This window comes from Crassostrea angulata, chromosome 3 (assembly GCF_025612915.1).
Source record: "Crassostrea angulata isolate pt1a10 chromosome 3, ASM2561291v2, whole genome shotgun sequence".
Lineage (NCBI taxonomy): Eukaryota > Metazoa > Mollusca > Bivalvia > Ostreida > Ostreidae > Magallana > Magallana angulata.
Window position 1 is genome coordinate 5,300,685 of NC_069113.1, and position 16,511 is coordinate 5,317,195.

At 33.7% G+C, this 16,511-nt stretch overlaps 2 protein-coding genes across 19 annotated transcripts in view; one reads left to right on the plus strand and one right to left on the minus strand.

The window, feature by feature from the left end:
- Positions 1–10,366, plus strand: part of LOC128175501 (serine/threonine-protein phosphatase 4 regulatory subunit 4-like) — a 32,011-nt gene extending 21,645 nt beyond the window's left edge. For 4 of the 18 annotated variants that reach the window (XM_052841143.1, XM_052841145.1, XM_052841144.1 and 1 more), the window contains 9 exons: positions 169–295; positions 392–433; positions 2,269–2,373; positions 3,647–3,709; positions 4,159–4,326; positions 5,204–5,285; positions 6,213–6,277; positions 7,940–7,991; positions 8,352–10,366. In XM_052841143.1, the coding sequence (XP_052697103.1) occupies positions 169–295; positions 392–433; positions 2,269–2,373; positions 3,647–3,709; positions 4,159–4,326; positions 5,204–5,285; positions 6,213–6,277; positions 7,940–7,991; positions 8,352–8,373 (726 nt within the window). In that variant the 3' untranslated portion in view covers positions 8,374–10,366. The other 14 variants (XM_052841146.1, XM_052841152.1, XM_052841148.1 and 11 more) reach the window with 14 other exon arrangements.
- A 3,027-nt stretch (positions 10,367–13,393) lies between these two features.
- LOC128175504 (cdc42 homolog) lies at positions 13,394–14,793 on the minus strand. Its single transcript, XM_052841162.1, has 2 exons — positions 14,334–14,793; positions 13,394–14,209 (listed from the first exon to the last, which is right to left on the minus strand). Exons 1-2 carry the CDS (start codon positions 14,532–14,534, stop codon positions 13,841–13,843), a joined length of 570 nt encoding a protein of 189 aa, XP_052697122.1. The 5' UTR covers positions 14,535–14,793; the 3' UTR covers positions 13,394–13,840.
- Positions 14,794–16,511: the final 1,718 nt, after the last annotated feature.

The following is a 16,511-nucleotide window of genomic DNA, read 5'->3' on the forward strand; positions in this document are numbered from 1 at the left end:
TTTATGCTCTAGCTGTATCAAGCACAAGTATAATATTTTTTTTTTCAATTTATACCAATTTACTGTTCATCCTATTTATTTAAAAGAGTCATAAACTAAGTAAGAATTTATGTGTTTATTTAAAGAATGCTTCTCATTTGTTAACTTTAAAAAAATTTTGTATGGTAGGAGGAGAAAGAGATGAAAAAAGAGGAGGAAGCAGCAGAGAAGAAGAAGGGAGACAAACGCAATCTGGTGTCGGCCAAGAAGGGTTCGGAGAATGGCTCCTCCAGCAAGATCCCAGGACCTCGGAAAGGTGAGAGGCTGGCACAGGTGTCAGAAGAAATCATTCACATCTGAGATTTTGTCTGCTTTCACTGTGACAGGTGTTAAATACTGATGCTGTTTTCAGGTTCACGAGCTGGCTTGTCAGGCTCAAACTCAACAACAAAGAGTAAGAACACCTACTTATTTTTGACCTAGTTTTACACTGTACACCTGCTGTCTGTTTCCTCCACGTTCACACTAATCACCTCCGTCACCTCTGTCTGGTTCATCGCAGGTTTTATTTTCCTAGAAACAATAAAATTATGAACTATGATAATTATACTTATACTCCGCATTTTCTGAGCACATTAACATATGTCATTCTGAATATGTCCATCAAAATTCTTTGTTGCCATTTTGATTTTGTTTTTAATAATTTTGTTTTGAGTTGGACATCAGACTTTTATTATCATCAAATCATGTCTTCACCAAGCACACAAAAAATGCATGCCTACCTCCATCCCTATTGTAATTCTTTTTTGTCCTTTTTTTTAAAATTTGTATCGGCCCGTTTTGAACACAGATGCAATTGACAGTGTTGTAAGAAATGTCTGCTTTGCCATCACCTTTTGGTTGCTCTGTGATTTGACCTCTATAAATAGAGTTCTGAATGTAACAGAGGTTTTGTGTTTTGACAGAGTTTTTATACCCATCACACATAGCACCAGAAGGTAATGCTCAGCTCTACAGTTTGCTTGCTCAAGTTATATATCTGCTTGTTATATCAAGAGACCTGACTACTGTTTTTATTTGATGATTATCTTGTGTATGTACAGTCAAACATCAGTATCTCGAACTTGGTGGGACTAAGAAAAACTTTGAGATGTCAGAAGATTTGAGATAAAGAGATGTAGATACTTTAAGAAACAGTGGTTGGGGATATTCGATTCACTTCTACCATTGTATTTATTATATATCTGTTCGAGATATCGAAGTTCAACTGTAATCTTGTAGTCACAAAAGAGCCAAATTTCCTCTGTGGGTTCTAACTCTGTTTATTCTATAGGGAGTCACCGATATCTTGGTATAAATAAAAGGTTCCAATGACATATACTATTTTACTTTTAATATGGTGAAGGGTTACTGATAAATAATTTTTATATATACCCATTTTTTTTTTATCTAAACTAATTAACTTGTAACTATTTATTTTATATGAATGTAAGAAGTTTCATTCATTGTACATGTATGTTATTAAGAACCAGTCACATTTTTTTCAATATGAAGCATTTATTTTTTGTGTTGAAGCACCTAGCTCATTGTAGATATATCAAGTAAAAAGAACAATTACATGTAGTTTTTTGTAGATTTTTTTTTCAAATTCATTTTTCCTTTGCATTTCAAGTACATTAATTCTACATGTACAATGTACAGTCACAAGTCGGAACTCTTTAGATGAGCACGTTGTTTAGTTTTAGATCAGTAAGTGTATAATAGAATAGTGACTTGATAAATCACAATATCACAGATTTTGTTGTCAGTAGAACAAACATTTAAGATGAATATATGTTAATTGGTAAACTTTTTAACCAATAGCAGAGAGTTCCTATGTCCATCTTTTGAGCATATATGTGGAAATTGCCATAGATTTGTCAGTTCCTCTGGTTTTAGCTGAGAAAAAGCTTATAAGCTTTGAGAAAGACCTATATATGTATTTAGGAGTATAGCCAATAGAGTAGGCAGACCTCATGATAAATGAGAGGAGAGCTATCTGTCAATGAAGATGAATTCTATGAAAATTACCAGCCAGAGGAAACTCTAATCTGCATTGTAGTCAAATAATGTGACTTTAAACTGAATTTAGAAAAATATTTCAGGAAATAATTCTCATGACTTTAACATGCAGATTGAAAAATTTGATACAGAATAATGATATTTATATTGATGATCATAGTGGTGGAATGCGATTTTTGTAAAGATACAGTTCACTTCTAAAATATTTGTATTTATTTTTTATTAAAGATGACAACAAACCAATATCCCCCAACACAAAGGGTGCAGGTACCAGTAACAATAAGCTGGTCAAATCTAAGTCCATCAATTGTCTTTCTCAAATACCGAGGCGAGGTAAACGAAACAAGCATGTGTATCTATTTGTGATGTCTGATGCATTGACGCGTCCCTGGTTTGAAAATCCTTGATGGCTTGCATTCCCGTAATGTTTTTGTTTTATTTTTGTAGATGTCGAAGATTTAGGTTAATAAAGCATGCTTTTTCATGAAATATGTGAAAGCATGAACTGTTCTTGTATGCTATATAATTTTTTCTTCCTTTATTTTTTAATATCTTTATCTGAGTTATACAAAGATCAGGCAAAAGCACGGTAGTTCACTGAAATACAACAACTAAATTAGATTATACCCCAGTATACATGTATACCAAAGTTTTTACTTATCTCACAGGCTTTTTCTTTTTGTTAAAGGGGGGGGGGGGTACACCAGTATGAATTTAAAATATTTAAGACAAGAAGTTAGACAGAGCATACATAGTTTACAAATGTTTGGGTTAGATTTTGTGAGCTCACTTGCGCAATAAAGATGAGGTGTATGATATTTTCACCAAGATACAGTTACTGGCACTGTAAGCCAATTAATTTCTTTTCACAATTTATTATGATAAACTAACACTTGGTGAATAATTTGTTGCCAAGCTTTTTTTTTTCAGTAAAATGAAAAGTAATATTCCAAGTGGCAAAGTTCTGGTAAACATCCAATCTCTCAAGAAATTTTCTTGCAGGCAATAAAGTTGGATTAAATATTTTGAAAACATCAATAGTGTAGTGTATTATAATGTAATTTTTTTATCCAATGGAATCTTTTTTACATTAAGTTACAGTAACTCTAGTATTTATTATGTGGATTATATAAGTGAACTGTATCTGTGTCTTGTTCTATTGTGACTTTGCAATCATTTTATCGACCGGTAGGTTGAATAATTCTGACTTCTGACCTTTTTTTTCCAGCTTCTTCCAGATATGATAATTGCTCTTTGAACATGTTTAAGTTTTTAGCATGTCTGATTATGGTTTTATCGTTTGCTTGATACATGTAAAAAAAATTCATTGTCATGAAATATGAATGCATTCTGTGAAACAAATGAATCATGTATATATGCTGTGTTCATATAGGTAAATCATATGCTCATTTATAAAAAAAAAATTATTTGATTTAGATAATAATCATCAAATTTTAAACAACAATTTAACTGTGACTCAAGTTATACAGTGGATTTGTTCGTGTTGCGCAATCTCCAGATGTTGGTTGCAAACATTAGCCCCCTGTGAGGGGGCGTGTCTCCGTGTGTGATTTGACATGTCTGATCTCTTGTTTTGGTGCTTCAGATGGCAAGGATCTGTCCAAGACTAAGATAGTCTCACCCGCCCCTACCCCAGGAAAATCTCCAGGTCAGTATATGTCTGTGTCCCCTTGGCTGTTGTAGTGTCTAACGTTTCTGTCCGACCGTTTATGAACTGTTCTGTCCAATTGTTTATCAAGTGTCCAACCATTTATCAACTGTCCGTCTGTTTATTTTGTTTGGGAGAAGCCTTTGTGTTCGGTTTATTTCTGATTTAATTGACTGATCCAAATGGGTGGTTTTATTCTATGTTAACTAATGTGTTGTCTTTAACAACTTTGGTTGTATATTGAAAATTTTTTTGGTTGTTTTTTTGTTGAGATATTTTGTGTTGAACTAAAAAATTGTGGGGATGGAATTTATTCCTCCATGTTCAAGTTGACTTTGTAGTTTGTACTCTCTTCTTTCAGTATTTTTATCGCCATATGAATTCAGAAGTTAATTTTCAGACTTTGATCTGTCACTTGAAGTATTCTATTGAGCAATTCCTGTTTTAAGGTAACAAAGTACAGGTGAACAGTAACATCAGTAAGGCCTCCACAGGGGACTCTAACATTAACAAAAAGAGAGTGTCCTCCCCTAAGCTCTCCCGACTGCCTCTGTACAACTCCAATCCGAATCTACACCCAGGACGACCTTCATCTCCCTCCCTCATCCCGATCAAAGGTGAGCCAGGAGGAGGGCTAGTGTTTGTGAAGCATTATACAGCATTTACAGCATTAAACAGCATTGTACAGCATGAACTGAGTTTGAGGACTGGAACCTTGTGTTGGTGGAGGGGCATGTTCTATTTCATATTTTTTTTTCAGTTTTTTCTTGTGACAAAGTTGTGCTAGCTTTTTCTGTTTCTGTGTATCGTACACCTGGACACCCAGTGTGTCTCTAACTTGTTCACGTTGGCTGACTGATTTGAATGTGGAAGAGCTTGATGTCTGTATCTGTGTGCAATATGGTGGCAGGGTATCAAGCTGTAATGTGTCTACACTATGGGCTTAATCACTCCTGGAGAACTCTCTCTTTTTTTCTCATCAGCATGTATTATTTGTTTGATGATTGACAATAAAATATTTAAAGGAGAAGCCTGATCTATTGCTCTCTTTCTGGTTTTTCTAGTTCCATTTTACAACTGTATGTTTGAGATCTTATTTTTCCTCTTAGGAATTCTTTCCTGAATGTTCAATACCATCTGGGTGTTTATTTTTTGCTGAGATGCTGTGATATGTGACTTAATTTGCTGAATGTTACTGACAAATCTTGTATTTATAGTTGTTCTTATATTGCTGTGCATGTGTATATCAGAGTTTTGTGTGCCTATCTCACAATTACTTTCTGTTTCAGAAATGACATATGACAACTGAGATCATTTGATTTCAAAAAACCATGTTTTCATATGTATTTCATGAACGAATGCCAAAATCATTGCATCAGTAAATTACATACATATTGAGTGGAAAAAATATTCTTATTTTGCCACACAAAGGGAAGCAACTTGTAGCAAAGAATTATTTGCAGGAGAAAATAACTATCCGATTTGATATTTCAGCCTCAACCACAAGTTCAACCAACAAAACCATTAAGGCGACTCGTGGGAGTGGCATCCCCGCCCCCGGGAGTGCAGGAACAAGGTAGGCTCTCCCTCAGCTTCTGTCCTCGTAGAGGGGCGTGTCCACGCAAATGTTGTGTTGTTTGGCTAGTCCTGTGATAAAGCTCTCACAATGGGGCTGCTCATTGACTTAACTCCTCAATCCTTCAAAGATATCTACTCAGAAATGTCTCAGAAAATTCTCCTTGATACCTTTTGTTCATATTTTCATGTCTGAATAATAATTAAGTCTTTTAATTTAATTAATTTGTATTGTAATAAAAACAATTCAACTCTAAATTTTCACTCGCCCTTGTACCTGACTTGATTGCTTTTAGATGTAGGAGGTATGGGACTGTTAGATCCATCTATGATGGTTCAAACTTGATTGATAAACTATCTATTTGCTCTGATGTAGAGTAGTTATAAACTATTTACATGTATCTGTTTAATTAAACTTTCTCTGGGAATAGTGTTTCTTGTTAGTGTAACTTTTATAAAATGGGAAAGTTGTGTCGTATAGAATTTACACTCAACTGGGGGATAGAAATGTCAATGAGGATTGTATGGAGTATTTACACTAGGTGAACTTGGAAAAGGACATTAATGGTTGAAGGATTGCTATTGAAGTTGCCTGATTAACTGCATGGGGCTTGATTGATAGCATTAATAATACAGGGGTTTTTATTGGTATTCAATATTGGGACAGCATAATTCATGTGTATACACTAATCTTGTTAATTATTTATTATCTCTAAACAAAATTTTATTAAAGGGGATGGGTATTAAATGGCAACACATCAAAAAATAAAATTCAATAAAACTATCGGTAAAATCAATGATAATCAAGAATCAGTTTGGGGGGGATAGCAATGGTCACCCATCCCACGGACACCTTTCGGCATTGTGTGTGTTCACTGGGTGTTGTATGTAGCTGCTCCTCCACTCTGTGTGTTGTTTGGTGTTTCAGAAGGGCCTCGGTCCCAACTATCTCCACCAGCAGAAGAGGATCTCTGAGCGGTCAGCTCCCCACCGGTAGTTACATGCGCTTACTCCTTCTGTTCTTGGCTTGGCTAGCTTAGACAGCTGACTTTTTCAGCTTTGTTACCCTTTCTGCAGTTTTTTCTTTTCAGCTGGAACTGATTCTGCCAAATATATCATCATTAGGTTTTTTATTCAGTAAAGCAGCTTAAAGTGCAAATTTTTAATTCTGCAAATTTTATTTTCAGTTTTTGCACATAGAAAGATATTCTAGAATCTATAAGCTCATATTTTCATTTTGATCAGTATATCAACATTCTGTTATAATTATTTATACTAGAAAAGTGAAATTTTATATATTCTTCAAGTTAAGAATAGTTATAATTTTAGTTTTATATTAGCTAGACTTTATGTACATTTATTTATATAAATGATAAGTTATATCAATATATAAAAAGGCAGATAAAAAAAAATTTATCCATTGCACAGACATTCACCAACACGGATCATTCTTTGTTACACAAATTATTAAACATGCCAAATCACTGCACCATATAAAAGTTCAACAATTTATTATTTTTGATAATATATTAAAGTTAAATGATATTTTTTGCAGGATTTATCTTTTATGTCATCTTTTTGTCCAATAAGCTGTGTATTCTAACACAGTATTATTAATTAAATTGTTATTATTTAGATAAGAAACATATTGGAATTACATTGTTCTAGGTATATGATACATATCAGTAAACCAAATCAATTGTTGGTTTTTTTTTTAAATTGATATAATTTAAATACATATTATGCATCAAAATAAATAAACTTACCAGTAACCAAATACAGTTACAAAGACTCTACATGTAGATATAACAAAAAGACTTACAGAAGCCTGACAAAGTTAAAATTTTAAAAACAGAATGAAAAATGGTTACTGATTGATTCTGATAATCATTTACCCTTTTTATTTACATCTATTAACATATTGATATTATTGTGATTAAATGTTGATAGGAGTTACCTCCCATTCCTTGTCCAAATTTGCTAAAGCTTTAACTGGCAAGCATCAGACTTCAGAGTGCTGTAAAACCATTAATTCAAGTCTTGATTTTAATAGACACAATTTAAAATAATCAATCCAGATTTTGAAGCAATTTCTATTAATACACTTGTGTTCAAAGTTTGATTTCTTGATTGATTTATTGTTGATGTTTTGAGTTGTTTCACAAACTAACATAGATCTGAACTCCCTCACCCCCGGCCCACAGTCCCCCTCACCCCCAGCCCGGGGTTTACAGTACCTTATTTCACAGTTTCTTCCCCCAGTTCCTCTAAATTTCTGATCTTAACAACTACAGTGACAGAACTGCCCTACTATAGACCTTAGAGTGTGTCACCCAGATCCTGTGAAATGTTATGATTAATTACACTCAACAAAGCATAAATCACCGGTGAAAGTTCAGGATTTAGTTAATCATCAGCTTTAAACTGTTTGTCATTTTGTTTGTATATGAATATTGTATTTACTGGTACGTACATGCAGTAAAATGAAGGTTATTTCCCTCATGAATAATAAAATAATATGTATATGTTTGGTTTTTGTAACAGAATTTCTCTGCCACTGGTGAAAATTGAATACCTAGACACACAATTATTGATTATTATTGTGTATTGATTGATTGTTGACAGAATGATTTATTTGAACATCTTTTTTGACAGAGGTGACTCCAAAAGCAAAAGGCAGTAATGGGGCACTCACTCCCTCCATCAAGTACGTCTCTCGTTTTTATTTTTTGGTGATTTATATGTATTCTATATAACAGGTAAATTTGGCTCAAAAGACATCTTAACTTACAGGAACAGACTTGGAAAATTGTCAAAAATTATTATCATAAGGATTAATTTCCACAAAAAATACAAGTTATCATATTCTCAGGTTAGTTTTGGAGACTGAATTGGCCAGATATTGCTGAACCAAAAAGCCCAATATGTGATGTCTGACAATTGACCAAAATGTTGTGTCATCATGACTTTTTAGTGATAAATGAAGTAACAAGGAATCACAATGAAAACTCTGAGAGAGAAAGAGCAACATAGATAGTACATGTATATATTCTGATTTTGCTTTTAGGGAAAGGAAAAAGTCGAGATAATCTGGTGTAGTGAGAGGAGCTGAATTGCGCACATTGATGCATCCAGAGAAACCTTGCTGTTTCCATAGCGACTGTGATAGGACCAATCAGATTACCTGTGACATGTATTATTGTATAATGACACTTGTGTATGATTTAAATACTGCTGAAGAAAAGGAATTGACAGACTGCTAAAAGAATGTAATATGACATTTATGAAATAATGCAAATGCATTTTTGATTTCTGTTATATAAAAAAGAAATGGAGAATCTACTGTGTAAAAATAGACAGACACAGTCCAGAGAAAAAAATGAAGCCAAATTGTCACCTATAAGTGCTCCTGAGAATTCAGACATTCCATTTAATTTTTTTTGTGTACATTTTATAGTCATTATTTATAGTCATAGTATAAAGTGATGATATATACAAATCAAAATCCTATAATGATGTTGTCTTATTGATGTTCAAGAGATTTAAGATTGTAACAGGATGTTATTTACCATAATTGATAGTCTTGATTGTTGGGAAAACTGCATAATTAATTTACTTTGTCAGAGTTAGTAAATAAGATTTCTGTGGTTCTAAATCAATACATGTACATTGTACACGATAATCCATTTTTACTGTTTCATTTTGTAATTCATGATTTATATTTTGTAATGTAAAAAAAGTGCCTAATTGTTAGAAATCTTGTGCATTAATTTTGAAGAAGACATAATATCCCTCCTACAGCACTGTAGATGGACTGTTTGAAAGTAATATTTAAACTGTCACTTATATATACAGCCGTGCGTAGATATCAACTTTCAGGTGCAATCATTAGCCACAGACTTTGAATCATGTTAGATGGATTTTATTTTCTGTATGTGTATGTACAAGAACTTCATATCATAAGATAAATGTGAAAAAACTGAATGCTTATATCTTTGTGTACAAGTTAATGAAAGCATTTACATAGAAAGTAAAAACCTCAGTAAACTGTAGTCATTCCAGTATTCTATAGAAACTGCTGTATTGTATTGTGATCAAACATGTTTAAGATATGTGGCAGATTTAGCAAACTGAGAAAGTGATGTATGAAATTAGGTGTTCTGTGCAATTGTTGATGTCTTCATAGAGTGAAAGGGAGATAACTCCATGCAGGTGTGCATGATAACCAAGTATTTTCATGTGCTGTTACTTGTTGACAGATTATTTTTGAGAGAAGTTGTTTATTTTTGTTGATTAAATAAACTAGATGTGCCTGTTGTAAACGTGAGATTTTTATCCCCAAAAGTTGCAGTCATTGCAAGTTCTTAAAAAATAGATCTGTATGATGCATGAAGTCTGTAGAAATCCATATTTTACTGCAGGAACACTTGATATGTAAAGGCACCTACATCTGATACTTTTTGAACGTTTTATTTTGATTTTGCACTATACAGCAATAGATTCAGTAGAATGTAAAAATGAAGATTTATTACTGTTATTCATAATCAATAGTCCAATATTGCGCAACAGGAAGGGAATTTTACCTGTCCAGTTGGAATTTCAGTGCTTACAGATTTCATCTTATACTTTGAATACCTGACAGTATAAGAACTTTACTCTGTAATCCACAAAGAATTACAGCATGTAGTTTACTATTTACATATATAGGGCTCTTTACATAAATTGTTGATTTTCTTTCTTTTTTCTAAAGGATACATTTTCTTGTTATTTTCAAACCTTTAATGTTGTATGATAAATAGGTAGATAAAATTAGTTAGCATGAATGTGCTGCCGTCCCAAAAGTTATAAGAAGTAAATTATTTATTTTGTTGTCTCGCAAACTATTTTCCCTCAATATTCTTTTTTATATACTATCAATAACTGAACTTATATGGTCACCACTGTGTTGAAACATTTCTGCTGATTTTTGGACTGGTTTCAAGCTTTGATTTGTAGTGAGAGCATGCATGTAGGTGCTTTAAGCTGTCTTGTTAACTGATATGATGTAAACTCAATGCAATATTATTAAATGACTCAACTGATTGTCTTTGTGTTTAATTAATACATATTTTAAGAAAGTATCTAAAAATCAGTTAGTGATGTGGATAGAAGTACAATGAATTTAATCATGGAATCCAATACACGTATTATATCTCTGAGGAAGGTAGCTTAACTACCTTGCACTTTGAACATAATTAACTGGAGGTGCACACAGGTGGATTAAATTTGTACTTTGTGTCAAACGGAGCGTTTGAATGTTATCATTGTCTTCACGCTTCTTGAACGGGAAAATAGTTTTTTTTATTGTGTTATCCCACCTGCACTAAAAGCTTTCAGGTGCTGCATGTGCAGGGTTTTTTTTTACACCGTTTGATTAATTGTGGGAGATCAGATCAGGGAACATGATGTAGGGGGTCTGTAGGCACGAGACAATGGTCCATAGCCTTGTATATCCCAGACCTCTAATTAAGCATCATTATGATGGGCATCACGGCATCGATGTATATCTACAAGACAACGCCTCCCCACCTGTGTGGTGGCGGATTGCATGGGAACCGGTGATGACCAAACGACCTGAGAGTCGGAACTCGGTCAAAATCGCCGTGCTAAAAACCACCAGGTCCGTCCGACGTTCCATGTTAATGAATTCAATAAGAATGACTTTTGATTTTTAAACTGCTCATTACATTGTTTTATTGGACAATAAATGCCATGTTTGACGTATGTTTTACATATGATTTATGTCTTGGAATGCCCTCAATGTTTTACTGTGTTGTTTGGTGATGTTTGTTTCAAGTACGGAACTACACAGTCTGGTTGCTAATAGCAACCAGACCTTGTTTGCGTGGCTGGACCAGTACCACTGACCCAGGAGCTTGTCAAATATGAGGAAGTGATCGTCTTTGTCAAGTGCAATAAAGTACGACAAACAATATTATAATTACTAGCATATCGAGTAGCGGCACGTCTTCTGCTTCGAAAAAGGGGAATGCAGACCACTTCACTATTACACAACAAAAACTCTACACCCCGCGACATCGGGGTAAAGACACGCTAGTTCTCCCAGTTTTCTCGGTTCTAATGTGTTCTACAGTGATAGGGTCGATGTGGAACTGCACCGAATAACTGGGGACCATTTAAAAAAAAACACTTAAAAAATCCCAGGGGGTCTGAAACTTGTATACATATAGAACTTTGATTTTTACAAATGATTATAGATATATACTAAAATAACTATAAAAAATTAAGCAATTTGTTACAGCTGTTAGTTAGTATGAAAAGAAAAGTGCACAATAATTATTAGGGTCGCATGAAAGACCATAAATCTTCCAAGCAACAAAAACACTAATTTATTTGAGATCAAACGATTGAATTAACAAACAGAAACAGAAAATCAAACAATTAACTGTACTTTTATTTTTTTTATGGTAGAGAGCATAAAATTTATGCACGGTATAAGAACTTGAAAAGTGCATATTTTCCATGAAGTCCACATTTTCTTTTTATTGGCACATTTTATTCCTTATTTCATATCCTATGTACGAATAAAATTAAAGGTTTTCGGAAATTTTGCAAATTTATTAAACATTCCTAGATTTGGTTACTACAGGTACGAAATTATTTTTCCTCCTTCCGCCGAACAGATCATCATTTGCGAATCTTATATTGTGTTCTGTTCAAGAATTATATTGCTGAAAAAATACAACAAATTATTTGTAGCTTGTCACATCGTGGGAGGTAAGTGACGTCACCAATTTTAAGGTGATTATCATTTAGTAGAGAACATTCCAAATAATTAAGGAGCATTTCCTATATCATCATACCGAGCTCTTCTTCTCGAGAAGATTAATACAGTCTAAGCATAGCCACGGCCACCCAGTCCTCACAGGGGAGTTTGATATCGTAAAAGTCCTACAGATTTCGAACCAATGACTTTTAAGTCTCTCCAATAAAAAAAAATTCCAAAGATGTGCAAAACGGGAACAACCCATTTTTTCTGTATTAGATTTTCAGATGTGTGCAAAACGGGAACACAGTTAACCATTGTAGATCAGTATTAACTGAAAATCAAAGAAAAATAAAAAAACGCACAAAAGAGTTGACCTTTGTGGTTTTGTTTGTCGGGAACTGTAGAGACTAGAGGGATATTCCTATTTGATTTATTGCGCAGTTACCTTGCTTTTTAGGGTGGTATAAATGACAATCTTAAGTTAAATTTCAAAATCAAAAAGAATGCATGATCACAGATCTTGTTTTGTTGAAAACTCTCTGGTTAACAACAATTGATAGAACTATAAAAAAGAGTGACATTGAAAGTTGAGGTTTCATTTGTAGGCGTTAGTATAATGATTTCATTTTGGGGGTTTTGTTTTTGAGGTTTTTTTGTAGAAATGCATGTACTGTCTAAAGACTGGAAGGAAACCAATCAACCACAATTCCTAAAGATAGAAGGGAAACCCCGATTGATTTTGTGAACGTTCCATAAACATCACCCTATACCGCAATCACTCGATAACGATGGGTTACATACATTTACTGCTACAGAATAAGTCTTTATCTGTCCACAATATTGCGGTTCTTTCTATTGCAATACCTCAATAATTACAACATGCTTGTAGTGCACGCTGTGTTGTCGAATTCTTTAATGTACTGACGATAGCAATGTTCACACTATTTAAAGATACCGAGTTTGGTAATTAAATTTCTTTAACTTATGTTCTTTACGTAAAGAGTTCACATCAATTATAATTTGTCAGAATTCAGTATATTTTTGTAAAATGTATTTGTTTATTATACAATAATAAATTACTAACTTCATGATTTGAAAGTGTTTGCGCAAGAATCATATTGTACATTTATTTGTATCATGTTATTCGGGAACCTTAACATTTTACATTATTCAATGTACAACATGATTCTTGCGTAAAACACTGTCAAGTCTAATAATGAGGAGTCCAGCGGCCTCCGCTTCAGTATTACATCAACCACATCAAATTAACCTTTTTCTTAAGCAAAAACAAAAATCAAAGAAATCAAACTAGTCGTATTTATTCACTATCAATATCCTTACATTGCTTATATCCACTTTTGTACATGTTTTATTAAACACCCTTTAAAGCTCATCAAAAGTATTGATTACTTTAAAACAAAATTTTACAATGATTCCTGGTGTTTTTAGAACTGCAGATACATGTAGCAGGTGGCTTTGTAAAGTGGATAGGAATTATATGTATATTCCTTGTTGAATTTGCCTTTGTCTGTGATCTTTAGTAAGTATTACCTCCTGTTATCGCGGGGTGTTCTTTGTTGAATGTCAATCAAACGCAGATTATCGCAAGGAGTCAGTGAAACAGTATACTAATGTAAACTGTTCTGAAATAGTTGCAATTAGTTGCATTGCAATTTTCTGTCCCCATTACATGTTAACCTGTTGACTGACTCTATACCATTTTCTCTCTGATCAATCAGGGTGATCAATACACCAATGTCTGTCGTCACAGGTCCCGGATATAATCTTCATCGGCTGAACACTCGTTTGATGAGACTGGAGCGGCGCTTCCTGCATTTCAAGGTGGCCATCACCACTTGTTCGTATACCTCCTTGACGCCCGTCTTGTCGGCTGCTGAGCACTCTACGTAACAGAACGCTCCGATCTGTTTGGCGAGGCTCTGTCCCTCTTCCTTGGTGATGTGGTCAGTCTCCCTCTGTCTGAGGTCCGTCTGGGTGGCCACCAGGACAACAGGTCGTTTCCTGTCCACCTGCTGGATCTCGGGGACCCAGAAGTCACGCACGCTCTCCATGGACTCCCGATCCACGGCGCTGAAGCAGACGACAAAGATATCGTTGCTTCTGTATTCCTGCGTTCTGACTTGATCGTAATCATGCTAAAATGAAAAAAAAATCAAGAACTGATCTAATTTTACATTTTAAATTTGTAAAGTTTAAACTATTACATTTCCAAAGTAGAATATCCTGTTAATATAGTTAAATTCAATTTAATGTTTATACCTGTCCAGATAAATCCAGAATGCTGAGAGAATATTTGTCCCCAGCCACGGATAAGGAGGCTGAATAGCTGTCTTCTGTAGTAGCAATGTATCCCTCGTCGAAGTTCTGTCCGGTGATGGCCTTTGCAAGGGAAGACTTCCCAATCATGGCATCACCAACCAAAGAACACTGTACTGTATATTTATCCATTGACACAACCATTCAAAATTAAAAAGCAGAATACTTCTGTTGGAAACTTTGGCGGTACTCTGTATTTATATGTGTGAATCAGATTCGTCCAATTAAGAACTCGGTGGCACAATCTATTTTTACTCTCTGAATTTTAAGCAATAATTTAAATGGCAAATTTTCTGTTTTCTCTTAGATTCTTTGTATTAAATACAGTATGATGCACTAGAAAATGTAAGCTTAAACTTCTGGACGTAAAACGAAAACTAAAATCGATGAGTTTTTTAAGATGGGCTTACATACTGGATTTTTTAACATCCTATTATTTTATATACGTGAACTTGAAACCATGATTTCATTTAAGTTCCAAGCAGATTTTTTTTTCTGATAAACTCAAATACATAATTTGTACAGTGTACGTTACATTTTTTTAGTTTATAAAAACCTGATATATATTGTAAATCTTTTTTCACCATATGCGATGTACTGATATGTTATCATCATGAAAGACGTGTTGTTATATTCTTGTTTGTAAGGAATCAATAAATGGTAAAAAGTCAAAAAAAAAGTTCCAAGCAGTACTACAAATAGAACACATGGGTTCATTTCTATCCAATACAAATGAAGGTTAAATAATTGCTCTAAACACTTCAAGCCAGATTTTAGCTGTTATATGAACAGAATTATAGAAAGAAGGCCCACTGACCACGGTGATAATAAGAGATGATTTTTATAGACCACAGAGGACAAAACCATTACGATATCTTATACGACGCAGTTCTCTTGGGGACCACTGCTAATTTATGTATAATATGTCATCATTAATTAATTAGGCAGAAGTTAAACGATTGAAAACTATTTAACGAGGTGCTTAAAATTGTTAGTGAATTAATCTTATGAGACATCTACTATTTCCAGGGAAACTGTTTTAAAGTAAAAGTATCTAATAGTGTTGTACTAATTGGCGCCGTATTCTATTGCCAGTCATCCATGCTTGGTCGCTTTGATCTATAACCAGTAATACCACCAATGCGGAAAAAAGGACAAGATATGAAATGAATTGACATTAACAACGTGTTGTCTTTTATCTGTTGTAAAGTTTTTAAGTAATTGATTCTTTCATTATTGCTTTAAATAGTTAAATTTGAGTAGCTTTTCTTTTGTTCATTGATAAAATTATTAATATGTGGGAAAATGTCAATATTTCATCGTCGTATGCGGAAACTTGATGTGAAAACCTTCCCACTTTACTACTTTAAATTAAGGTTGAAAGTGGAGTATCGCAAAAAAGGAAAGACAATAAAAATCATTGTCATGAGATGGGATAATATTAAAATGACATAGATATGTTAATTATAAGAAAGATGGGGATTATTGGGGATATTTATTACAGTAATTGAGAAATTGCGCACTTTTGACATTCAGACTTTTTTAAATATATATAAATCCTCCAGATACTTCATGTTGTTTTCTATGTCAAACAGAGCTCTCCGGGCTTTATAATGGCCCAGTGAACTTTTCATAAAGTGCGACCTTGATGCATTACACCAGACAAAGTCAAATTCTGCAGCTTTGATCACCCTGGTTTGAAATGTATGGATCAGTATTTTAAGATTCACTTTAGATCCACCTTAAGATTCGGTCTAAAACATTTGTAATGGATGTTTTTGGCAACATAATTGAAATATTTTTATGGTTGTAATTGCAGAGTTGAATAATGTCGTAATGCTTAAAACGTGATTTTTGCAACGAATACGTGTAGTAAAACAACTTTTACACCTATTTACAAACTTAATGTTAGAAAAATACAGCTCTTTTTTCAATTCCATTGACTAGAATCCTTGTGTAATAGCAACAGAAGTAACACAAGACAGCAAATATCATTGGTGATTTTAAATCAAAAGATCGATTTCTCTCTCTCTCTCTCTCTCTCTCTCTTCTCTCTCTCATTGTCTTCAATTATTTTACAGGTGAAACACGTGAAGTCTGAAACTTTTTAGATAATTTCAA

Excerpts from the sequence above, each read along its gene's own strand:
- LOC128175504 (XM_052841162.1), bottom strand. The coding sequence starts at position 14,534 with ATGGTTGTGTCAATGGATAAATATACAGTACAGTGTTCTTTGGTTGGT. Across the intron at positions 14,210-14,333 it reads TTCTGGATTTATCTGGACAG|CATGATTACGATCAAGTCAG; the intron begins GTATAAACATTA and ends TTTTCATTTTAG.